Below are 26,143 nucleotides of genomic sequence, written 5' to 3'. Positions count from 1 at the left end.
GTTTTCTATTCTCTGAAAGTGTTTGTGTAATATTGGAGCAATCTATTCCTTGGAAACTTGGTAAAATTACCTATAAATTATCTGGATTTGTAATTTTGTTGTGAGAGGATTCTGTATTGCTTCAATAGTTAAAGAATTTTGCAGGCTTTCAGTTTCTACTGGAATCAGTTTTAGTAAATTATATTTGTCTCTTTTTCTAATAATTTGTTTTAAAATGTATTCACATAAAATTTTTCACATTACATCAATTTTTTTGTCCTAAACTGTATTTATAATTATGTTTCTCTTTTAATTCATAATAGTTGTGTGTCTTCTCCAAAGGGTTTATTATTTTTTTCAAAAAACCAACTTCTGGCTTTATTGATTCTTTATTATGTTGCTTCATTTTCTACTGCATTGATATATTGCCTTATCTCTATTTTCTCCTTCCTCCTGTTTTCTTTGATTATTTCTTTCTTCTCTTTAACTTAGAAATATAGCTCACGAATATTCGGCTTTTCTAATACATGCATTTATGGCTTTATATTTCGCTCAAATGCCACTTTGGCTGTATCCCACACATTTAGTTGTATGATGTTTATGTTATTACTCTCTAAGCATTAAGCATTTTTCATTTAAATTCTTCTTTGACCTATGAGGATGTAGAAGTGCAGTTTTCAATTGCCAAATTAAACTTTCTACATGTGCATGAATTTCTACTTGTCCTTCTGATCAGAAAGACAGTAGCTTAATGGTTAAAAGTCTTGGGCTTTAAGATCTAATAGACTTGGATTCAAATCTTAGCTCATTCATTCACTCCTGTATTCATTAAATAGGCATTATTCTTGGGCTATGGATACATCACTAAACAGAAATCCATGCCCACACAGTTGTTATATGCTGGTATGGGTCCTACCATTTAGTAGACTCCACTACTTACTAGTTGTATCAACTTGAAAAAGTCACTCAGTTTCTCCCTGTAGATCTTTTTTTTTTTGATCTGTCAATGAGAATAATAATTATTCTATTCCAGGGAGCTCTTGGGAGGATTTAATGAGATAAAGTGCTTAGCACAGTGATTAGAACGGTGAACATTTCAGTAAACGCTTGCTATTACCATTTGGACAGCTTTCTCAGAAAGCCTTTCCTAACCCAGCCTCACCCCTCCCCTTCCTGGCACCCAGACAGAGCTAGAGGCTTCTTTTGTCTTCCTCCAGAGCAGAATACTCTGTACTGATCTCTAGCAGAATACTCAGGCAAAATATTGCAATCATAAACTGTCCACATCTCCCACCAAATTGCCAATTCCTTAAAGACAGGGAATATATCATATATATATATATATATATATTTTTTTTTTACCTCAGCACCTACCACGATGCCTAGCAAGTGTTAGATGCTAAATAAATGTATTTGTAATGACTAAAAGAAGGATTGGTATGGATTTAGGAAATGGAAAGTAATTGTATGTTGCTGAGCTATTTATTCACTCATTTAGTCAAAAAATATTTATTGGGCACTGATTACCTGCCAGCCACTTTCAAGGTACTATATAGGTTGAAACAAAACAGACAAAATTTTGTTATGGTACTTAAATCTTAGAAAGGAGAAATATACATCAGATATGGTTGAGAGACTGCAAAAAAATAAAACAGACTAAAGAAGTAAATAGTGATGTGGGAAGGCTGCTATTTTATATGTGATGGCCAAGGAAAGTCTCCCTGATAAGGTGTCATCTTAGCAGAGACCTGAAAGAAGTGAGGGGGCAAATCAGAGGGACATGTGGAGGAGATATTCCAAGTTGAAGAAACAATAAGTGCTACAGCTCTTTAATCATATTCAAGGACAGCAAGGAGGCCAGTATGGCTGCAGCAGAAGCACTGAGGGGGAGAATGGTAGGAGATAAAGTCAGAGTGGTGGGCAGAGAGAGTGAGGATGCAGAGTGTGCAAAGCCTTCCAGACCATGGCTTTGCCTCCAAATGAGATGAGATTCCACTGAAGGGCTCTGAATGGAGAAGTATCTGTAATATATTCTGAGTTACATTTTACAAGAATCACTCCGGCTGCCACATGGAGGTCAGACTGTAGGAGTACAAGGGTAGTGGCAGAGACCATTTAGGACAGTACTGCAACACTCCAGGCTACAGTAGTGGTTTGGATCAGAGACACAGAAGGTGGAAATTATGATTCTGGGTATTTTTCAAACAGAAGGCTGATAGATTTTGTTGAATTGTGTGTGGGTTGTTAAAGAGAAGAATCAAGGATGACCCCAAAGTTTTTGGCTGAGCTACTAAAAAAACTGAATTACCATTTGGTTAGAGGTAGAAGATTAGTGAAGAAGCAAGTTTGTGTATGCATTGGGAAGGGGGTGGTTGGTAGTGGGAGTATCAGGAGGCCAATTTTAGAGCTGTTAAATGTGAATGTCTATTACACATCCAGATGGAAATGTTGAACAGGTATATGGATATATACATCAGAATGTCAGTGTTGAGATCAGAATCTCTTACGCTATCAGAACCAAATGTTTTAATAATGCCACAAATGTTTCAATAAATGCCTATGAACCAGGTGATTCTTGAGACTCTTCTTTGTATAGGATTTATATTTTCAGATAGATTTTAGCTGGTATTTTTTTAAGGAGGGCAATAATCATATTACCATAATAAGTGATATCATCATAATTGAATAATGAGCTTAGGCATATGCTTTGAAAAAAACCTACATACATTAAATAAAATTGAATTCAAATGAATATCTTTTGGAAACAACTACTGAATTCACAAATGTACATAAAAAGTTCTTAAGCTTAATCTAAGTAATAATATAAAAAGAAAAATACTATTATGAATAAAACTCTGGATACCAGAGTGGACAATTGAGTCTAACACATTCCCAGAGAAGTATTTGAAGTAAACTAACACAAAGAAATCTTGCCTTGAGAATCTTTAGAATCTTTTACTTAAACCTTTAATAAAGATTCAAATAAAATGTTAAGAAACTTTCTAAATGGTTCTGAAAGTAATGGTCCAGCCAGGGAAATAAGGTCTCTCGCCTCTGTCTCGGGGCTTTCAGAATAGACTGGATGACCTTAGAATTAAAGGCAGATTCATGTTTTTCTGAACAGTACCTCCTTGTATTGACAAGTGTTTCCCCAATAATTTGTTTTACAGTAAATGTTTCAACTAAAGAATCCAATTATTAACCCATTCACACTGTTTCAGTTTGCAGATAACCATTTGCCCAGCACAAAAATCTTTATATTGTTCTCAGAAATTGATTCTTGACTCTACACAGCAAATCCTTCGTCTTTATTGTTTTGACCCATTACAAATGCTTTCCTCTCCTTTTCTCCTCTAGCACTTACTTTCTTTTTTCCCCAGGAGTCCAAGTCTTGGCAACCTTTGAAAAAATCCCATTTGAGAGACCTTTCAGGAGGCCAAATGCTAATTTTACCAGCAACAGCTTCACATCACAGTACTGGAATGCGGTCAGCCACCGGGCCCCTGCCATTATCTATGACTGCTATCTGCGGCTCACTGGAAGGAAGCCCAGGTGAGAAGCTGAGTCAATGGCTTTGAGAGTGTCACTGCATGGGAGATTAAGGCCCCAAAATCTTTAGTGCTTCCTTCAGCCGAGGATTAAAGGAGACAACTGAATCTTACCCATATATACAGATTGAACACACCTAATCTGAAAATCCAAAATCTGAAATTCTCCAAAATCCAAAATGTTTTGAGTGCTGACATGATGCCACAAGTGGAAAATTCCACATACCTTACCTCATGTGATGGGTCGCAGTCAAAAGACATTCAAAACTGTTTCATGCATAAAATTATTTAAAATATTATATAAGATTACCTTCAGGCTCTGTGTATATGGCTAAGTGTGTATGAAACAGAAATGAATTTTGTGTTTGGACATGGGTCCCATCCCCAAGATAGCTCATTACATATATGCAAATATTCCAAAATCTGAAAACAATCAAAACCCAAAACACTTCTGGCCCAAGCATTTCACATAAAGGATACTCGACCTGTATAAGTTTTGAACAAAGCAGTCATAGTGAGAAGCCACAAAAGACATTAAAAATGTTCCAGCACAATAAAGGAAGGTAAATGTTAAAGAGGTTGATGAATTCAGCAAGTAATCATTCATGCGAAAAGAAAAGCAACTGAGACTCTGTCACTAGGGTTTTCTGAATAGGTAGATAATCTTAAATATACAATAATGATGACAACCTCACTTACTGAGAGTTTACTGTGGCACTCGTGGGGCTAAGGCTGATGCATGATGATCCCATTTTCATTGTCACAGCTACCCAAGGAAAATATCCTCATCATCCCAATTTTACAAATGGGGAAATAGAAGCTAAGGAAAGAATCTGAATTAGTCTCAAAGGAAGTGACAGGAAGGATGTGGAGAAAGCCGAGTCTCAAAGTCAGTATTCGGAACCAGATTTACTGCCACCTAGAGATGAGTGAAGAAATTAGAGGGAACACAGTGTGCTGATGCTAAGGCAGCTGTCACCACCTAGCTGTGTGACACAGGACATACGCCTTTATCTGTCTCGCTTGAATAATATTATGTGTCAGAGGAGTCATTGTTATAATTGCCTAAGGCAATTCTCGTGATCAAGAATCAGAAGTATGAACAGTATTGCCTTCTTTGCTAGCCCCTTTATAAGGGAAGAAGTCTTCTTCAGCGTGTTTGTCATCTTTATTAGCAGTGCAAATGACTAAAACTTAGCCAATGTAGAGTTTATCTAAATTTTTAGAGACCTCATTTGGAGCTCATAACTCAGTTCTTGAGCAAGGTGAAAAGGAAACATTGTGATTATGGGGAAAATATTTGTATGGGGCTTATTAAATAAAGACAGGAAAAGAAGAAAACCCAAATATTGTAGGCAGAAATGCTAAAGGTTTTAAAATATATCAGGATTGGAAGAGGGCCTGCATAAAGAACAAAGTTCAGTTAGGAAAAAAGAGAAACACAGAAGGAAGAGACACAATAAAAATCTATATGTATCTTGTGAGAAGTCAAACAGTAATATTTGTGGGAAATGGGTTGGTTTGTTGTGTGGTATGTATTTTAGCAATAATCTTTATGGCAGAAAAAGCTGAAATCCTTCTAGACCCTTTCCTGCTCCAGGTGTGCTTGTGTATACTCTTCTATGCTTTTACATCCATATATGGACGTACATAGTTTGCTTTGCAGTAGGGGGGTATGTGTGTATATAAATCAATTGTACATGTTTTACAACTTTTTCCACTAATTTTCCATGAAAATCTAAGTCATTCTGCCCAGTGTTGTCTTTTTTTTCTACTGCAAACAATAGGGCAATGAATATCAGTGTGCATGCCTTTTTGTAGAATGTGCCTGTGTCAGGAGAGGATGCTGAGGAGGGAGACTGCTGGATTGAAGAGTATGTGGAGTTTGTGACTAGTGCCAGGTGACCCTCCCTAAGGAAGAGACTGTCAATTGGCACTACCACAACAGTGTATGAAGGGTACAAAAGTCCTTTTTTTTCTTTTTTTCTTTTTTTTTTTGAGATGGAGTCTTGCTTTGTCACCTAGGCTAGAGTGCAGTGGCGAGATCTCAGCTCACTGCAACCTCTGCCTCCTGGGTTCAAGCGATTCTCCTGCCTCAGCCTCTCGAGTAGCTGGGATTACAGGCGCCCGCCACTGTGCCTGGCTAATTTTTGTATTTTTAGCAGAGATGGGGTTTCACCATCTTGACCAGGCTGGTCTTGAACTCCTGACCTCAAGCAATTCACCCGCCTCGGCCTCCCAAAGTGCTGGGATTACAGGCATGAGCCACCGCGCCCGGCCAAGGGGTACAAAACAGTATGTCTTACCCTCTTAATGAGGGTAAGAATACTTTGTAAAAATCAACTTCTGAATTGTCAAACTCATAAGGAATGACATCTTTTTGTTTTTTTGATTTGCATTCATGATTGCTGGAGGGGCTGGACTTTCATTCATTTATTGGACATTTAAGTTTTCCCCTCTGTGTGTTGCCTGCTTCTGCTCCCTATTTTCCTACTGGGTTGTCCTTATTAATGTATGGGAACATGTGTGTGTGAATACATATTTCATATATTTTCTCCAGGTCTGTTTCTTTTTAGCTTTGACTATAAAGCTTTTTGTAATATGAGTGAAGATACATATAATGCAGGGCTTAGGAACATGGAGTTTGGAGTCAGGTTTATAGGATTTAAATCCTGGCTTCACCAATTTAGCCATTAGAGCCCTAAATTACTTCATCTTCCTAAATCCTAACTTCCTCTTCTGTAAAATGGGCACAGTAATCGTAACCTATTTTATATAGTTTAATATGAGTGCTTAGAATATAATAATCCCTATTAATACTAAAGATGTTTAAAATTTTTATGTGGTAAATTGAATCATTGTTTTCCTTCAGCTTTTGCATTTTGGGTATTAAGAAGACCTTCTTGGCTGGGTGTGGTGGCTCACACCTGTAACCCCAGCAATTTTGGAGGCTGAGGAAGGAGTATCACTTAAGCCCAGGACTTCAAGACCAGACTAGGCAACATAGTGAGACCCCATCACTACAAAAATAAAACTTAAAAACGTTGTCCAGGCATGGTGGCATGTGCCTGTAGTCCCAGCTACTCAGGAGTCTGAGGCAGAAGATTGCTTGAACCCAGGAGGTCAAGGCTGCAGTGAGTCATGATTAAGCCACTGCACTCCAGCCTGGGCAATAAAGCGAGACCCTGTCTCAGACAAACAATAAAGACCTTCTCTATCTGGGAGTAATACAAGTATTTTTTCTAAAACATATCATTAGGTTGATATAGTTCTGTACATCCAATGATATCATGTCCAACCGTTATTTTTAACAATTAAAATAAATGTATTGAAATCATATCAATTGCATCAGAGTTGGAGAATGACTAAAGATTTAGATAATAGTAAAGTGGAACCCTATTATGGTGCTTATATCAGGCACAATGATGTCTACCTCATGCCTAAGAAATTTCCTATGATACAGTAAGAGAAATACCTCATGAGTCATTAAGTACATGGGCATTAACTTTGACCAGAAGTAAGACCAAATCCCCACAATAGCATCATAATTACTGAGCCAACTATAGTAATCACTACTGCCAAGACTGGTTAACTACAAATCAAGTGCTTTACAGGCCAAAAGTGATTTGTAGCTAAAAGACCTAGGTTGGGGATTAGCTATGGGACCTTGAGCATAATCTCTCTGCAATATGGAGATACATAATATACATCCTGACTATCTTACAGCCATATTGTTAGGATCAAGTAAGATTGTATATGAAAGTTTTTTGTAAATTGTTATAAAGTTGGGAGGTGCACAAAGAAGATCTGGTCCAAGTCCTGACCACAAGAATGGACAGTGTGGTTCATCTTGTGTAATGGGACACAGGGTAGTGAGATTACACAGTGCAGGTTTTTTGAGGTCAGTTAAAACTGCGTTGGAATTTGACTTTGACACTTTTTATCTTAAGCTTATGTTACTCATTTGTAAAACTGCAGACTTACCTAACAAAGATGATATCAAAATTAGCAGAGAGAATACTTTGTGAAAGTATCAGGACTGTGCCTAACACAGAATAGGTTATCAACAAGAAGTTTTTTTTTTTTAATCTCCACTATGATTGACAACTGCTTTTGATTCACCAAACACTAATACAGTCAACACTTCTGCCCAAAAGTTAGATACTAAGACCTCAGATCCTATCAACTTTTTAAAATACAAGAAAGTACAATAAAAATGAGAAATAAGGCCAGGTGCAGTGGCTCATGCCTGCAATCCCAACACTTTGGGAGGCGAAGGCAGCTGGCTCCCTTGAGCCCAGGAGTTCAAGACCAGCCTGAGCAACATGGCAAAACCCTATCTACAAAATATACAAAAAATTAGCTGGGCCCCACTGCGCTCCAGCCTGGGTGACAGAGTAAGACCCTGTCTCAAAAAGAAAGATGAGAAAGTTTTCTAATTGTCTACATCAGAATTCAAAAAATGAACAGTATGTAATTCAAGCTGAATACTTGGCTCACTTTTAAAATAGGTTTGCTATTCTTGAGAAATAGGTGTTAGAAAAGGAGTCTGGTATTAAATGCCTAACAGAACAAGCTCCTTTAGATCCAGCCCTTTTCTTTTTCTGTTGAATGAATAGAGAGTTAATGTGGAAGGAGAAAAAAGAAGAAGAATTTTAATGAGGAATGGTAGACAGGGATAATTTTTGTATTTTCTTAAAAATAATTTCTCATACATCCCTGTAGAGTGACAGGGAAGTGGTGCGCTGATATTTACTCCTATCTGATGGTTATCTCAGGATGACAAAGCTCATGAATCGGCTTTTAAGAACTGTTTCCATGTTGGAGTATTTCATCAACCGGAGTTGGGAATGGAGCACATACAATACAGAAATGCTGATGTCTGAGCTGAGTCCTGAAGACCAGAGAGTAAGTATAGCACTGACTTAAGCACCAGGAAAATGCTACTCACTTGGAATTTAGAATTATTTGATTTGGAAAGCTGATGAATGAATAAGACGTTTGGTTATAGACACAGATTTTGTTTTGCTTTGTTTTTCTAAGAAAATCAGTCAATGCTATCAACACCACCGTAGGAAACAAGTTTAATGTAAGTGAGAAATGTAGGTTCTTGGACTTTGGTTAAATCTTTAACTGCTGATCTGCCAACATGTTTTATCTACTGCACTTCAATCGTTTTGTCACTCCTTGATAGTTATCATTTCTACAAACCCTCAGTACCTCTGGGTGGCTGTGTTCTTCCCTTATCTGCCACAGCATATGACTTCAATGAAAAATAATGATTTTATTGCTTATAAACTCAATCATCCACTATTATTGTCCAATCAAAATTGTTCTGCCTCTCCCAGCTACAGTTCCTTCCTTACCTTGTTAAAGCTAATCCCTACACCTATGCACTCTGCCTCACCTCAGACCTCCCTCCGTCAGTGCTGCATCGTCGATCTCCCTCTCTATAGGATTTCTCTACAACAGTTCAGACTTTCATTTCTCAAGACAGGTCTTCAGTTTAATTCCTTAGCACCAGCACCACTTATTTCTTTAACTTCTTGGCAGTCACAAAGGATAAGTCCTAAAATCTTTGCATATTCTGAAATTCTTTTGTATACTATACATGTTCCTAGCCTTTTTCTCAGTCATGTATCCCGAGCATGCAATTGGTAAAGTTTTTAACTAAATTTTAAGGTTTTCACTCCATATTGATTGACATTTCCCACTAAGAAACAATTTTCTAAAATGTGTCTTTTGATTTATTTTGTACCTGACAGCATGTAGAAGAAACCAAGTCACACTGGGGAGTAAATATCAGATGGCTCTATTTTCCAGGTGTCGTCTGTCACCCCTTTCTTTGACTAGGAAAGGGAATTCCCTGACCCCTTGCATTTCCTGGGTGAGGCGACGCCTTGCCCTGCTTCGGCTCACGCACGGTGCACTTCACCCACTGTCCTGCACCCACTGTCCGGCACTCCCCAGTGAGATGAACCCGGTACCTCAGTTGGAAATGCAGAAATCACCCGTCTTCTGCGTCGCTCACGCTGGTAGCTGTAGACTGGAGCTGTTCCTATTCACTCTTCCAACGGGCTTAACAAATGGCACACCAGGAGATTATATCCCGCTCCTGGCTTGGAGGGTCCTATGCCCATGGAGCCTCACTCATTGCTAGCACAGCAGTCTGAGATCAAACTGCAAGGCAGCAGCGAGGCTGGGGGAGGTGCGCCCGCCACTGCTCAGGCCTGAATAGGTAAACAAAGCGGCCCGGAAGCTCAAACTCGGTGGAGCCCACCACAGATCAAGGAGGCCTGCCTGCCTCTGTAGGCTCCACCTCTGGGGGCAGGGCACAGACAAACAAAAGACAGCAATAACCTCTGCAGTCTTAAATGTCCCTGTCTGACAGCTTTGAAGAGAGTAGTAGTTCTTCCAGCACACAGCTTGAGATCTGAGAATGGGCAGACTGCCTCCTCAAGTGGGTCCTGACCCCCAAGTAGCCTAACTGGGAGGCACCCCCAAGTAGGGGCGGACTGACACATCACACGGCCAGGTACTCCTCTGAGACAAAACTTCCAGAGGAATGATCAGGCAGCAGAATTTACAGTTCACCAATATCCGCTGTTCTGCAGCCACCGCTGCTGATACCCAGGCAAACAGGGTCTGGAGTGGACCTCCAGTAAACTCCAACAGACCTGCAGCTGAGGGTCCTGACTGTTAGAAGGAAAACTAACAAACAGAAAGGACATCCACACCAAAAACCCATCTGTATGTCACCATCATCAAAGACCAAAGGTAGATAAAACCACAAAGATGGGGAAAACACAGAGTAGAAAAACCAGAAACTCTAAAAATCAGAGTGCCTCTCTTCCTCCAAAGGAACGCAGCTCCTCACCGGCAACAGAACAAAGCTGGACAGAGAATGACTTTGACGAGTTGAGAGAGGAAGGCTTCAGAAGATCAAACTACTCCGAGCTAAAGGAGGAAGTTCGAACCAATGGCAAAGAAGTTAAAAACTTTGAAAAAAAAATTAGACGAATGGATAACTAGAATAACCAATGCAGACAAGTCCTTAAAGGAGCTGATGGAGCTGAAAGCCAAGGCTCGAGAACTACGTGACAAATGCACAAGCCTCAGTAACCAATGCGATCAACTGGAAGAAAGGGTGTCAGCGATGGAAGACGAAATGAATGAAATGAAGCGTGAAGAGAAGTTTAGAGAAAAAAGAATAAAAAGAAATGAACAAAGCCTCCAAGAAATATGGGACTATGTGAAAAGACCAAATCTAGGTCTGATTGGTGTACCTGAAAGTGACGGGGAGAATGGAATCAAGATGGGAAACACTCTGCAGGATATTATCCAGGAGAACTTCCCCAGTCTAGCCAGGCAGGCCAACATTCAAATTCAGGAAATACAGAGAATGCCACAAAGATACTCCTCGAGAAGAGCAACTCCAAGACACATAATTGTCAGATTCACCAAAGTTGAAATGAAGGAAAAAAAATGTTAAGAGCAGCCAGAGAGAAAGGTCGGGTTACCCAAAAAGGGAAGCCCATCAGACTAACAGATGATCTCTCGGCAGAAACTCTACAAGCCAGAAGAGAGTGGGGGCCAATATTCAACATTCTTAAAGAAAAGAATTTTCAACCCAGAATTTCATATCAAGCCAAACTAAGCTTCATAAGTGAAGGAGAAATAAGATACTTTACAGACAAGCAAATGCTGAGAGATTTTGTCACCACCAGGCCTGCCCTAAAAGAGCTCCTGAAGGAAGCACTAAACATGGAAAGGAACAACCGGTACCAGCCACTGCAAAAACATGCCAAATTGTAAAGATCATCAAGGCTAGGAAGAAACTGCATCAACTGACGAGCAAAATAACCAGCTAACATCATGATGACAGAATCAAATTCACACATAACAATACTAACCTTAAATGTAAATGGGCTAAATGCTCCAATTAAAAGGCACAGACTGGAAAATTGGATAAAGAGTCAAGACCCATCAGTGTGCTGTATTCAGGAAACCGATCTCATGTGCAGAGACACACATAGGCTCAAAATAAAGGGATGGAGGAAGATCTACCAAGCAAATGGAAAACAAAAAAAGGCAGAGGTTGCAATCCTAGTCTCTGATAAAACAGACTTTAAACCAACAAAGATCAAAAGAGACAAAGAAGGCCATTACATAATGGTAAAGGGATCAATTCAACAAGAAGAACTAACTATCCTAAATATATATGCACCCAATATGGGAGCACCCAGATTCATAAAGCAAGCCCTTAGTGACCTACAAAGAGACTTAGACTCCCATACAATAATAATGGGGGACTTTAACACCCCACTGTCAACATTAGACAGATCGACGAGACAGAAAGTTAACAAGGATATCCAGGAATTCAACTCAGCTCTGCACCAAGCGGACCTAATAGACATCTACAGAACTCTCCACCCCAAATCAACAGAATATACATTCTTTCCAGCACCACACCACACCTATTCCAAAATTGACCACATAGTTGGAAGTAAAACACTCCTCAGCAAATGTAAAAGAACAGAAATTATAATGAACTGTCTCTCAGACCACAGTGCAATCAAACTAGAACTCAGGATTAGGAAACTCACTCAAAACCGCTCAACTACATGGAAACTGAACAACCTGCTCCTCAGTGACTACTGGGTACATAACAAAATGAAGGCAGAAATAAAGATGTTCTTTGAAACCAACGAGAACAAAGACACAACATACCAGAATCTCTGGGACACATTCAAAGCAGTGTGTAGAGGGAAATTTATAGCACTAAATGCCCACAAGAGAAAGCAAGAAAGATCTAAAATTGACACCCTAACATCACAATTAAAAGAACTAGAGAAGCAAGAGCAAACACATTCAAAAGCTAGCAGAAGGCAAGAAATAACCAAGAGTAGAGCAGAACTGAAGGAAATAGAGACCCAAAAAAACCCTTCAAAAAATCAGTGAATCCAGGAGCTGGTTTTTTGAAAAGATCAACAAAATTGATACACTGCTAGCAAGACTAATAAAGAAGAAAAGAGAGAAGAATCAAATAGATGCAATAAAAAATGACAAAGGGGATATAACCACCGATCCCACAGAAATACAAACTACCATCAGAGAATACTATAAATACCTCTGTGCAAATAAACTAGAAAATCTAGAAGAAATGGATAAATTCCTCGACACATACACCCTCCCAAGACTAAACCAGGAAGAAGCTGAATCTCTGAATAGACCAATAACAGGCTCTGAAATTGAGGCAATAATTAATAGCTTACCAACCAAAAAAAGTCCAGGACCAGATGGATTCACAGCCGAATTCTACCAGAGTTACGAGGAGGAGCTGGTACCACTCATTCTGAAACTATTCCAATCAATAGAAAAAGAGGGAATCCTCCCTAACTCATTTTATGAGGCCAGCATCATCCTGATACCAAAGCCTGGCAGAGACACAACCAAAAAAGAGAATTTTAGACCAATATCCTTGATGAACATTGATGCAAAAATCCTCAATAAAATACTGGCAAACCAAATCCAGCAACACATCAAAAAGCTTATCCACCATGATCAAGTGGGCTTCATCCCTGGGATGCAAGGCTGGTTCAACATACGAAAATCAATAAACGTAATCCTGCATATAAACTGAACCAAAGACATAAACCACATGATTAGCTCAATAGACGGAGAAAAGGCTTTTGACAAAATTCAACAATCCTTCATGCTAAAAACTCTCAATAAATTAGGTATTGATGGGACATATCTCAAAATAATAAGAGCTATCTAGGACAAACCCACAGCCAATATCATACGGAATGGACAAAAACTGGAAGCATTCCCTTTGAAAACTGGCACAAGACAGGGATGCCCTCTCTCACCACTCCTATTCAACATAGTGTTGGAAGTTCTGGCCAGGGCAATCAGGCAGGAGAAGGAAATAAAGGGCATTCAATTAGGAAAAGAGGAAGTGAAATTGTCCCTGTTTGCAGATGACATGATTGTATATCTAGAAAACCCCATCGTCTCAGCCCAAAATCTCCTTAAGCTGATAAGCAACTTCAGCAAAGTCTCAGGATAAAAACTCAATGTGCAAAAATCACAAGTATACCTATACACCAATGACAGACAAACTGAGAGCCAAATCATGAGTAAACACCCATTCATAATTGCTACAAAGAGAATAAAATACCTAGGAATCCAACTTACAAGGGATATGAAGGACCTCTTCAAGGAGAACTACAAACCACTGCTCAATGAAATAAAAGAGGATACAAACAAATGGAAGAACATTCCATGCTCATGGGTAGGAAGAATCAATATCGTGAAAACGGCCATACTGCCCAAGGTAATTTATAGATTCAATGCCATCCCCATCAAGCTACCAATGACTTTCTTCACAGAATTGGAAAAAACTACTTTAAAGTTCATATGGAACCAAAAAAGAGCCCGCATTGCCATGTCAATCCTAAACCAAAACAACAAAGCTGGAGGCATCAGGCTACCTGACTTCAAACTATACTACAATGCTACAGTAACCAAAACAGCATGGTACTGTCACCAAAACAGAGATAGAGACCAATGGAACAGAACAGAGCCTTCAGAAACAATGCTGCATATCTACAACTATCTGATCTTTGACAAACCTGACAAAAACAAGCAATGGGGAAAGGATTCCCTATTTAATAAATGGTGCTGGGAAAACTGGCTAGCCATATGTAGAAAGCTGAAACTGGATCCTTCCTTACACCTTCTACAAAAATTAATTCAAGATGGATTAAAGACTTACACGTTAGACCTAAAACCATAAAAACCCTAGAAGAAAACCTAGGCAATACCATTCAGGACATAGGCATGGGCAAGGACTTCATGTCTAAAACACCAAAAGCAATGGCAACAAAAGCCAAAATTGACAAATGGGATCTAATTCAACTAAAGAGCTTCTGCATAGCAAAATAAACCACCATCAGAGTGAACAGGCAACCTACAAAATGGGAGAAAATTTTTGCAACCTACTCATCTGACAAAGGGGTAATATCCAGAATCTACAATGAACTCAAACTAATTTACAAGAAAAAAACAAACAACCCCATCAAAAAGTGGGTGAAGGATATGAACAGACACTTCTCAAAAGAAGACATTTATGCAGCCAAAAAACACATGAAAAAATGCTCATCATCACTGGCCATCAGAGAAATGCAAATCAAAACCACAATGAGATACCATCTCACACCAGTTAGAATGGCAATCATTAAAAAGTCAGGGAAGAACAGGTGCTGGAGAGGATGTGGAGAAATAGGAACACTTTTACACTGTTGGTGGGACTGTAAACTAGTTCAACCATTGTGGAAGTTGGTGTGGCGATTCCTCAGGGATCTAGAGCTAGAAATACCATTTGACCCAGCCATCCCATTACTGGGTATATACCCAGAGGATTATAAATCATGCTGCTATAAAGACACATGCACACATATGTTTATTGCGGCACTATTCACAATAGCAAAGACTTGGAACCAACCCAAATGTCCAACAATGATGGACTGGATTAAGAAAATGTGGCACATATACACCATGGAATACTATGCAGCCATAAAAAATGATGAGTTCATGTCCTTTGTAGGGACATGGATGAAGCTGGAAACCATCATTCTCAGCAAACTATCGCAAGGACAAAAAACCAAAAACCGCATGTTCTCACTCATAGGTGGGAACTGAACAATGAGAACACATGGACACGGGAAGGGGAACATCACACACCGGGGCCTGTTGTGGGGTGGGGGGAGGGGGGAGGGATAGCATTAGGAGATATACGTAATGCTAAATGACGAGTTAATGGGTGCAGCACACCAACATGGCACATGTATACATATGTAACAAGCCTGCACGTTATGCACACGTATCCTAAAACTTAAAATATAATAATTAAAAAAAAGAAAAAAAACAATACATCAGATGGCTAACTGACCTCGCTTGCCAGCTAAGGGTTTCACTTCTACATACCAAACTTACTGAGTGTGATTCAAATCAAAGCCCTAGAATTATTTCCTAAGCATTATCCATGTCAAATACAATAAATATTATATTAGGCACAAAAGGCAAGATTTAGAGGGATATTTTATCTGAAATCATTGCTCCCTCTCAAAGTGACATGAAATAGTTATTCAGAAATGTTTACATACCACATATAGACAAAATTCTTCAAACTAGTGTTTGAAATGAATGATGATTAAGCCAGTTTATAAATCAAAAACAAATAAACAAATTCAAGCTATTGTAAGTTCTTTTAAAATTTAGCTTTAAACTCTATGTAGGCTTATCCTTATGTATTTTCTCCATGGAATTTTCCTGCCTAAATAACTCAAAAGGTAATGAGCTTAGTTTCATTTCTGACATTTTACTATTTTAACCTTTCAAAATTTTATGAAAAAGAATCAAAGCTTCAGTGGATTTAACATATGCTCTCAAAAATATCTTAGCAAAAGTAATAGTACTAAATGTAATTACCAAATTCTGGTGTGGCTCAAAATTCAGTTTGAATTGCCATATGGAACCAGGATTCTGAAGAGGGCCACTTTGAAATCAAACTTAGAAATGTTAAACACTATAAAAATAAAAGCCTCTGCTTATATGAATGACTAAGCAGTATTAATGATACTATGAAAACCATATCCAATCAAAGTGATAATGGAATTTCTTTCAAAAAGCAATTCAGCTTTTGGACAAGTCTTTGAAACTCTCTGGAACAATCGCATCTGCTCTCTTTATTAATACTCCAAATCTCACAAAGGTTTGAGGTATCTTGCAAAAAATACATATAATGAAAGAACAAAATAGAAATAAAATAAAATGCAAAACCAAGGAAAATATGAATCAGAATATGAAGTCACAGCTAAAAATTTAAAAAGAGAATGCCCATACATAATCTACAAGATCCTACTAAGTTGCTGTAGTTAATTTAAGCAGTGAATTTGTTCTTGAGCTTTCTGGTAGTAAAGTGAAAAGGAAAATATAGTTTCATAGGACTCATTGTTCAAAAGGAAGAATGAATTAGAAAAAGTTATCTAAAGCAAATACATTTATGACTTTTTTTTTTTTTTTTTTTGAGACCATGTCTTGCTCTGTTGCCCAGGCTGGAGTGCAGTGGCAAGATCTCGGCTCACTGCAACCTCCGCCTCCCGGGTTCAAGCGCGTCTCCTGTCTCAACCTCCCGAGTAGCTGCGACTACAGGCGCATGCCACGACGCCTGGCTAATTTTTGTATTTTTAGTACAGACGGGGTATCACGATATTGGTCAGGCGGGTCTTGAACTCCTGACCTCAGGTAATCTGCCTGCCTCGACCTCCCAAAGTGTTGAGATTACAGGCATGAGCCACCACGCCCGGCCCATTTATGATTTTTAAAAAGTTATTTCTTGTCATGTTTCTCCATGCAAGTTGAGAGGATAAACCAAAAGCAATATGCACAATGAATCAGCAAAGGGCTCATTATTAAATGTCTACTGAATGCCCAGAATGTTAAATAGGGATAATAATACTTAGTTACTTTCCTCCGAGTTCTAAGATGGTTTTCTGTGATTAAGATATAACATTTAATTTGCATATAAAGGAGAAAGAATCGAGTAGCCCTAGAGAACTACTAAATCTTTAAGATGTCAAATTCAATTACATTCTTTAGAAGTGTAATATTTCCTGAAGAGAAACAGAGCTAAATATAGACTCTGGAGGAAAGATGCAATTTATGAATTAAACCCAAGAGATTCTCAGAAAATCGTGTAGCCATTTTAAAGTTAACAAACTTGATCTTTAGTGGTGATTGGCTTTTTGGTTTTGATAATATATGCCTTTTATTTGGTACCATCTAAGCCTCGATCAAAGACTAATTGTCTGAAAAAAGGAAACTAAGAGTTTACTTTGGTCATATTCATGTAAAGCTTATATACAGACTAAATAGAATAAATTGTTGTGTAACAAAAAAGAAACACTTTTGGTGTTCAAAATTAATATTTAAATTAATTTGACCAAAATTCTATAATTCATTAATGTATTCAGCAAGTATTTATTGAATGTCTACTTTGTGCCATTCAAAGGAACATCATTCTTGTTGTTCTAGGAATATCATTTATTTGAATTAAGCCGTTTTAGCTATTAAAGTCCTTCCTAGTGAGGCCTCACCAGAAGTTCAGTAAGTTAAGAGTAACAAGCAACTCTCTTTCACTGTACGTGAAACTCTCCACTAAAGATAGGCTTTTTTTTTTTTTTAATGTCCAGGGATTAATAGACAAAAAGTGATCTGAGAGTGCTGTATGTCCAAGCAGAGAGAAGAGTGCCCAATTGGAAGGACAAAAGCACCTTAAACAAACCCTCCACTTGCTAAGATTTATAAATATTAGACTTTTTAAATGCTAGCACAAGTCCATTTTCCAGGCCATTCTCTCCAAATACATGAAATAAAACTCTATTGAACCAAATCCACTCACTGATGCAATCTTTTATTTGATAACAGGGTCATACCAAACTCTCCAAGAATACCTAATACTTGAAATATTTCCAGAGATGATACCAGAATCTTCTTGACACTCTTTCTACTAACAAGTTTTAGTGCCCTAAGTTCTTTATATTCAATCAAAACTATTTTTTCTAATATATTTGAAGATCATTTCCCTCCCTTTCTTTCTCCAATTAGGCCCTTTATATGGAGATTTTGAAAAGATCCCTGGATGGCTCAAGAATGACCTATCAGGTTTCTCTTCCTAACTCATCCTATCTCCATTTGTAATCCATATAAATCTGGGCCACCTCATGATCCTGTGTCAGCTCAGCATCATTTTCAAAGTACGCAAAAAATAAAATCTATGGAATGCAATTCAAATCTTTACTCCAGCTTTTCCATAACAAACCAAAAAAAGAATACATTTTTGGTTATGCAAGTGTTTTTCTTTTCTCTTCCTCAAAGATACCTTAAAATTTTTTAAATCATTTTTCTTTATTGTCACTCTCTGTATCTGTCTTCTATGTGGCACAATTTCTCTCCCTAAACAGATCAATCTCTTCCTTCTCCTTCTTCCCTACTCCTCCACCATGTTGTGATCACTCCTTTTTTCTTTCACTACCAATCACTCTCTTCTTAAATATAAATTCTGGTAACTTATTCCTTAAGGCTTTGCTTCCCAAAGTTTAATCTGCATAATGAAGTGGTAATGCTGTAGGAAAGAATGGTAGAACAAAGGGATAACACCAAAATTTAAGAGGAAAGGGAAAGTTGCATCATTTATGTTTTGGTCACTAACATATTATTCTATCACTTTTAAAAATAATTACTCCTCGGTTAGCTGAAATATATACCAAGCCAACCATAAGTTTTCACCAGACTATGTAATACTATTTCCTTTAAATCTCCCTCACAAGAAATGTGAAGTGTTTGTGTTTGATCCATGTTTAAATATTCCTATGTAAATAGTAATCCATATTATCAGTACCTTTGAAATAATGACTCAAATAATCTCTCCTTTGGAGAGGGTCCAACCTATGTCTCCCAAATTGAAGGTCACTCATCTATGTAGAAGAAACCTCAAGTGGACAAAGTGACTGTCCAGCACTGCAATTCTGGCAATCTATAATCTCTCTTGCCTCTCAGGTATTCAACTTTGACGTGCGCCAGTTGAACTGGTTGGAATACATTGAAAATTATGTTTTGGGAGTTAAAAAATACTTATTGAAAGAGGATATGGCTGGGATCCCAGAAGCAAAGCAACGCTTAAAAAGGTAAGTATAATCAGTCAGTTAATATTTATTGAGCACCTACTGTGCATCGGCTTTATACCAGACATAACATTTGTGCAGAGGAGAACGAACATTTCTTGAGCATTTACATTACAGGTCCTGCACTCCATACTCTACCCTGTAACACAGTTTCATTTAGACTTCAGCACACCTCTATGAGGCAAGTATTACTTTTGTTACCCCATTTTTATGAGGCAGATATCTAGATTTAAACACAGCAAATAACTTGCCCATGGTAATTGCACAGTAAGTCTAAGAGCCAGATTTGAACCCAAATTTGTTTCTTCTACCACACTCTGTCATAATGGGATATAAATACCCAACAGGCAGGAGACCTGATTATGCTATTTAACCTAGAAAAAAGTCACTTCTCAATTTTTTAACTTCCTTAAATTTCTTTCAGTCGTAATCCCTGAGGGACAAGGAATTCTAGCACTCTGGTATAATCCTGGTAGAAGCAGAGGATCTGTAGTGCAGAGATGATAAGGATAAAAAAGTAGCTTGCAAAACAGGAAGGAGGAACATTGAATAGCAAGCCAAGAACTTTAGAATGTACCTTCTAATGAACAAGAACCAGTGAAGATTTATGATGTGGTAACATGACCAAAGTATATTTACAAGATTATGCTAGTCATGCTTGTAAATAGTTTCAAGTGGAGAGAGGTATAAGAGAAATTAGGGAAATATGGTAGAAATCTGACTATTCAGCAAGAATGCCGTGGAAATGAAAGATGCAGAAACCAATTGGCCAAGTTATATCAAATACTCTGAGCACTTCATAAATACTTGCCAGTCATATCCAGGAAAACACATATTTATCTTCAGATAATGTGGTTGGGTATCTGGTAGTTTTAACTTTGGTTATGTCTGTCTGTTCCCTAGGCTCCGAAATATTCACTACCTCTTTAATACTGCCCTCTTCCTTATCGCCTGGCGCCTTCTCATTGCAAGATCTCAGATGGCTCGGAATGTCTGGTTCTTCATTGTAAGCTTCTGTTATAAATTCCTCTCCTACTTTAGAGCATCCAGCACGCTCAAAGTTTAAGAGCATTTAGCCATCGCTTTTTATCTGGAACCTCTCAGATACCTCTAAAACAGCAAACTGTGATTCTCAAGATTAGAAAGTAACAAGGAATATGCCCAAACTGTCAAATGTCACCTGTTATGTATTCGTCCCTATTCCTTAACTATGTATTTTTATTTCAGTGAGAGAAGGAAAGTTGTAAACTAGCCCATAGTCACCTATATTTTAGGGAAAAAAAATCCAAATTGTTTCCTAACATTCTATTTTATGCCCTTGCGTATTAAACGTGAAAGTACTCCCACTTTTCTATATTTAGTTTTTCTTTTCTCTCTGAGATGATTCATTTAAACTCAGTAAATATGGAAAGATGCATGGCAGAAGCTGAAATGAGCTCAAGCAGTACTAACCTTGGAACCATTCTGGGTACCCAAAAGAAAAATTTAAAATCAAGATGAGTAAAAGGAGAATGGTCTCAATATCCTCAAAAATGCAGTAAGAGAAGTAATTCCCCACTGAAAATGTCTCTCTTTCTTTCCATGTTATACCCTGGAGTCCTGATTGAGGGGTGGGGGAATCAGAAAAGTAGGTTTACATTTAACATTTTTCTTAACTACATTCACTTCTTAAAAAGGAACAAGAAGTGTAAATAAGTATGTATAGAGTGAGGGATTAAGCATATTTGCATTGGGGACTTGTGTATTATGCTTTTAAGTCAAAATTAATATTCTCAAATTTGAATTTGATAGCTATTATTTCTAAATCTTTTTAATCCTCCATTTTCCTGGTAACCTTCTTTCAAGAGTCTCCTTCTTCTAAAAGTTGCCAAACCCTTTATATTTAAGCTTTTTCCACTCAGGACTCAATTAGAGTGGTCAACAGGGAGAGGGATGGTCCCATTTGATCTTTGCCACTGAGCAAAACAAAACTTCAAATGAACTTTTAAACTGTAGCTTTAGTCTTCTGGTATAAAGTGGGGAAGATTATACTTATGTGATCACCAAAGGATTTACTAGTATCTTGGTCATTCCAATTGCACAATGTTAACTGTACAACATACAGCAGAAAAGTGAATAGACTTCACTAAGGGATTCTAAGTTTAGAAAATAGGTTTTGTTTTCTTAAAAAATTTTGTGTATAATACAAACTAATGAAAACTATACCTATTCTCCAATTCCTATAGTAATAATAATGTAACTGTTACACCAACTTTCCTCATATTTGAGAGATGAGTACATGTTGGATTGCAGCATTTCTTCATGTTAAAAACATGGAATATTATTCAAATATAGTACTTGGGGCCTAAACAACTAAAATTAGTCACCGCATAACTAGTTGAAAACGGCATAGGCATAAAATGTTAATAAAGAATGGCAGTTATATTTATGCTCACTTCCTGGAGTAATTGGGTAATATTCAGAAAGGCACATCGTGGTAGTTTAAGTGTACAAGGCCTTAGGGCAGTATCTAGCCCAGTATTATTCCAGATTCTCCTGAGCTCTATATAAAGGGCATTTTGGAGGAACTCTTCTGGGCAGTATCTTTCCCAATCTCATCTAAATTCTGGGAAATATTTTCCATAGCAGACAACCCAGCTCTGAAACTAAGCACCTGGTGATCTTTAGTTTGAGATGTCTATATGGTACTTTTGAGTTATATCAATTAAGATACAAGCTATAGACATGATAAAAATATGAAATCAAGATATAGCTCAGTGGGATTGGATTAAGACATAATAATAGTTCTAAGAATTCACTTTTGATTGTATGTTTTACCAATTCAATAACTCCACTAATCAAGTATTCACATTTTGACTTTTGATTAAATAAAAATTTGAATTAAAATTATTCCCCTCTTCTAGTGTTGTCTTTAACCGTTGACTACCGCAGCACTTCTCCCTCCTTTACACCCCCTGCACCCCACCCCCAAACCCCCAGAAAAAGGAAATAACTTCCAAAGAACTCTTTCCACCAAATCACATCACAGGAATAACTATCAGATGAATATAAATTAACCTTTAGCTACATAATGCTTCACTTTTTCTAACACCATTAATACGGCTATTTTGACATGAGTAGTCTTCTATTTGTGGCATCAGATAAATGACACAAAGTTCTCTTGTGATGATTAGGCAGTAAAAACAGGTATCTGTATGAAGGGAAATCTCTAGCATATAACTATTTCACATCAAGACCAATTAGCAATTACTTGAATGCCTAATATAAACAAAGCAATGGGAAAGAACCTTCTACTTAGGGGAAAAGAAGATGGAAAGTACAAAGAAAAGGTACCTATGTTTCAAAAGTTTTGGCAATCCCTATATTCTCTACCCACAAGATACCTGATACAGTATCAAGTATTACAGAGTTGAAGAGTCACGGCCTGAGGCAACTAATCCTAGAAAAAGTTAAGGCAAATGGGCACACAATTCAGAAAAACACTTCTTGCGATTTTCAACTAACTAACATCATTACTTCCATTTAACACCTCATGTAATTAACTTAGTATCTCAAGGCAAAGAGACTGGTCTAATAATGCCCAAAGAGCATGTTATCTTACAATAAACATAAACAATTAAAGTAGATCAGCCTAGTTTCCAAAAACATCAATAATTTTCAAAGTTTACAAGAATCACTTGTAAATTTCCACATGGCTACTTTTCTAGAACTGCTATTCTAATAATGTCTGGGAACATAAGCAACTGCCTATAGTAAGAAGTAACGATTCTCATATGCCCACATAAAGGTATGGAAAAATGCTCACTGCCTAGATCGCTTAAATTTTTTTTTTTTTTTTTTTTTGTAATTAACTAAGACTAGTAATTGCTGGTTTTCAGATGTAACTGGTTTGAGACAGTAGTGCCGTGCAAAATGGAGATACTACTGTGGCAAAGGATGCTTGAGTTTAAATAGCCAGAAACACCTTTTCCGATACACAAATATTTTAGATGTGTCCCTACTTTATTTGAAATACTGATTCCAACCTGGAACTGCAAAAGGCATAGGAGATGTGATACGGCAATTTGGGTCAAGTAAATGTAAGTACGGTGTTAAGAAATCACCAAATTGGTTTACATAACTGCTTGAAAACAAAATACAAAGCATTTATTAGTTATGAGCTGTTGTTGAAGGTCTGCTTTAGTATATAGCTTTCATTAATGTATACTTTTCCTCATGCCTTCTCATCCTTAAGTTTCTCCTTATTAAAATAGTATAAAATGAGTTATATTTGGAAAAGTTAACCTAACTCCTTTTGTGAAACACAAAATATTTGGAGTTGCCAAAACTATTTAAATGTTTCACTGCGTGTAATCTTGTTTGTATTCAACTGTTACATATAATTTTGAGTCAACTACTCAATTTTCACTTTTTCATCTTTAATATGAGAAATATAAAATGAACCCTGTATCATATAGCAATTTAGCTCCATCTGGAAGAAAAGCAAATGTAACCATGTGATATCTTAAAATTCCTGTAGCTTTCCTATGAGAAAAAAGTTTAAATATGGGAACTGAGGCTTATTTGGGGGTACATGATTTTAATTTTCTCCTAGTATTAAAAAGACAAAAAAAGTTTCATAATTTGTCATTTATTGAGTCCAAATGTTTATGCTTGCAACACTAAATATTTTATGTTTTTTCTCTCAAGACAAAAAAAAATCCAAGGCAGTCTGTTTTCTCCTCTTAAATGTAAAGTGATTTCATCAGTAATATTTCAGAAAGTAGAAAAAAACTATGCTTTGATTGCATCATCACAATATGGGGGGGATACATGGATCTTGATCCGGGCATTTTACCATAAGGTAGTAAACAACTGGTGACCTCTCTATTTTGATTGTGTTGAAAAAGGGCTACCACCTTGGCTTGCTGAAGATTTGCTAGAGCTCAAAACAGGAAAAGTACTAGCTTAAAAGGCATGCTGAGATTTTAAAGGTCCTAAAGCTCAGGTTTAAGTAACTTTTAAACAATCAAAAATAGGCATTTTGAATTCAAGTGTAAGCTCTGAATTTTCAAGGAGTTTCATATTAAATTACTTTTTGGTACTTGAATTACTAACTCAGGACATAGATGGAATGCACAGTGTATCTCTCTTACACTATTAAAAAATTAGATCTGTCCAGGTGCAGTGGCTCATGCCTGTAATCCCAACACTTTGGGAGGCCAAGGTGGGCGGATCATGAGGTCAGGAGATTGAGACCATCCTGGCTAACACAGTGAAACCCCGTCTCTACTAAAAATACAAAAAAATTAGCTGGGCTTGGTGGTACGCACCTGTAGTCCCAGCTACTCAACAGGCTGAGGCAGGAGAATCACTTGAACCCGGGAGACGGAGGTTGCAGTGAGCTGAGATTGCACCACTGCACTCCAGCCTAGGTGACAGAGCGAGACTCAGTTTCAAAAAAAAAAAAAAAAAAAAATTAGATCTTAGTCATTCCTTCATGAATTCCAAAATTAAGATTGTATTAAAGACTGTAAATCTTGTTTGCATTAGTAAATTTTTAATTATAAAAATTCAATGCTATCATAAAACATACATGAGAAAAGTGTGATATTAATCATCTAACTTGAGAACTAGAAGTAATTTGGGTGCCAGGTGCAGTGGCTCATGCCTATAATCCCAGCAATGCAGGAGACTAAGGTGGGAGGATTACTTGAGTCCGGGAGTTGGAGTCCAGCTTGAACAACACAGCAAGATACTAACTATATAAATGAAAAAGAATTAGCCAGGTTTGTTGGTGCATGGCTGTAGTCCTACCTACTCAGCAGATGGAAGCAGGAGGATTGCTTGAACCCAGGAGTTCGAGGATGCAGTGAGTTATGATCATGCCACTGCACTTCAGCCTGGGCAACAGTGCGAGACCCCATCTCTTAAAAAAAAAAGAGAAAGGGAATTTTGCAATACTAAGTTAAGCTTTTCCTAAGAGGTAGTCTGAAGTGTACAAATACTGCAGCAGGGAATTATTCACCTAAATATTTAATCTTCTTTATAGGTCAATGTATGCAAACACAGTATTTAAAAATCCATTTCATATAATTTGAGATCTCATTTTTAAATATGTAGTCTGGAATATAAACATATAGATATTATGAATACTCTTGTAAAACAAAAAGGAGAATTGGGTAACAAAGTAGGGTATCCTGGCTGGAGGCACCTCCAGGCATAGGGAAAGTTGCATAACAGGTAGGTGAGTAAAGTGCTCTCTGCAATAGAAAAGAATCACTTGGTGAGGCCAAAAACTCCTAACAAATCCTAATATGCAGGTAAACTTCATCATCCAAAGGGCTGATCGGAATTTTAATACTTCCATTGCCAAAAATCTGACTCTATTTGAGGAGTTTCAGATGGAAGCCTTTAACTTTTCAAATGGAAATCAAAGGCAAAGCAGAATTTTGCTTTAAAGAAATTCCTTTCATAGGAGATAAATTTCATTAAAATTTTAATATGGTATTTGGAAAATACGAAAACAATTAAAAATCATATATAAGTATCAAAATAATTTTTAAAGTCCTTTTTAAAGGTACTTAACTGTTCTAATCCTAAATGAAAGAAAATAATCCTAAATCAATATTGTTTTCCCTCCCATTTAGAAAAAGCCTCGAAACTCGATTGAATTTTCTTCCAAGCATACTTAAAGGACCAACAATCAGTCTACAATTCTAATTCTTTCCTATTAAAATTCCTGTGGATAGATGTTGTTAGTTTATAGCCAAACTTTGTTGGAAATAATTTGAAGAAAAAAAATCAAAACCTACAGAAGGCTCATTCACTATTCAGAATTTTCTGGATTTAAAAATCTTTCAAAGTATGTTATATCACTTATTTTCA

At 37.3% G+C, this 26,143-nt stretch overlaps 1 protein-coding gene across 6 annotated transcripts in view; it reads left to right on the top strand.

Annotated features, from left to right (window-relative positions):
* FAR2 (fatty acyl-CoA reductase 2) overlaps window positions 1–22,165 on the top strand; it is a 186,596-nt gene extending 164,431 nt beyond the window's left edge. For 4 of the 6 annotated variants that reach the window (XM_001141623.8, XM_063786827.1, XM_063786826.1 and 1 more), the window contains 4 exons: window positions 3,360–3,531; window positions 8,306–8,435; window positions 19,152–19,279; window positions 20,180–22,165. In XM_001141623.8, the coding sequence (XP_001141623.1) occupies window positions 3,360–3,531; window positions 8,306–8,435; window positions 19,152–19,279; window positions 20,180–20,342 (593 nt within the window). In that variant the 3' untranslated portion in view covers window positions 20,343–22,165. Of the gene's footprint in view, window positions 1–3,359; window positions 3,532–8,305; window positions 8,436–19,151; window positions 19,280–19,393; window positions 19,460–20,179 lie in introns of those variants that run through there. The other 2 variants (XM_063786825.1, XM_063786824.1) reach the window with 1 other exon arrangement.
* The last annotated feature ends 3,978 nt before the right edge of the window (window positions 22,166–26,143 follow it).

This window comes from Pan troglodytes, chromosome 10, assembly GCF_028858775.2.
Source record: "Pan troglodytes isolate AG18354 chromosome 10, NHGRI_mPanTro3-v2.0_pri, whole genome shotgun sequence".
In the NCBI taxonomy this organism is placed as follows: domain Eukaryota; kingdom Metazoa; phylum Chordata; class Mammalia; order Primates; family Hominidae; genus Pan; species Pan troglodytes.
This window is presented reverse-complemented; position numbering and strand designations above follow the sequence as displayed.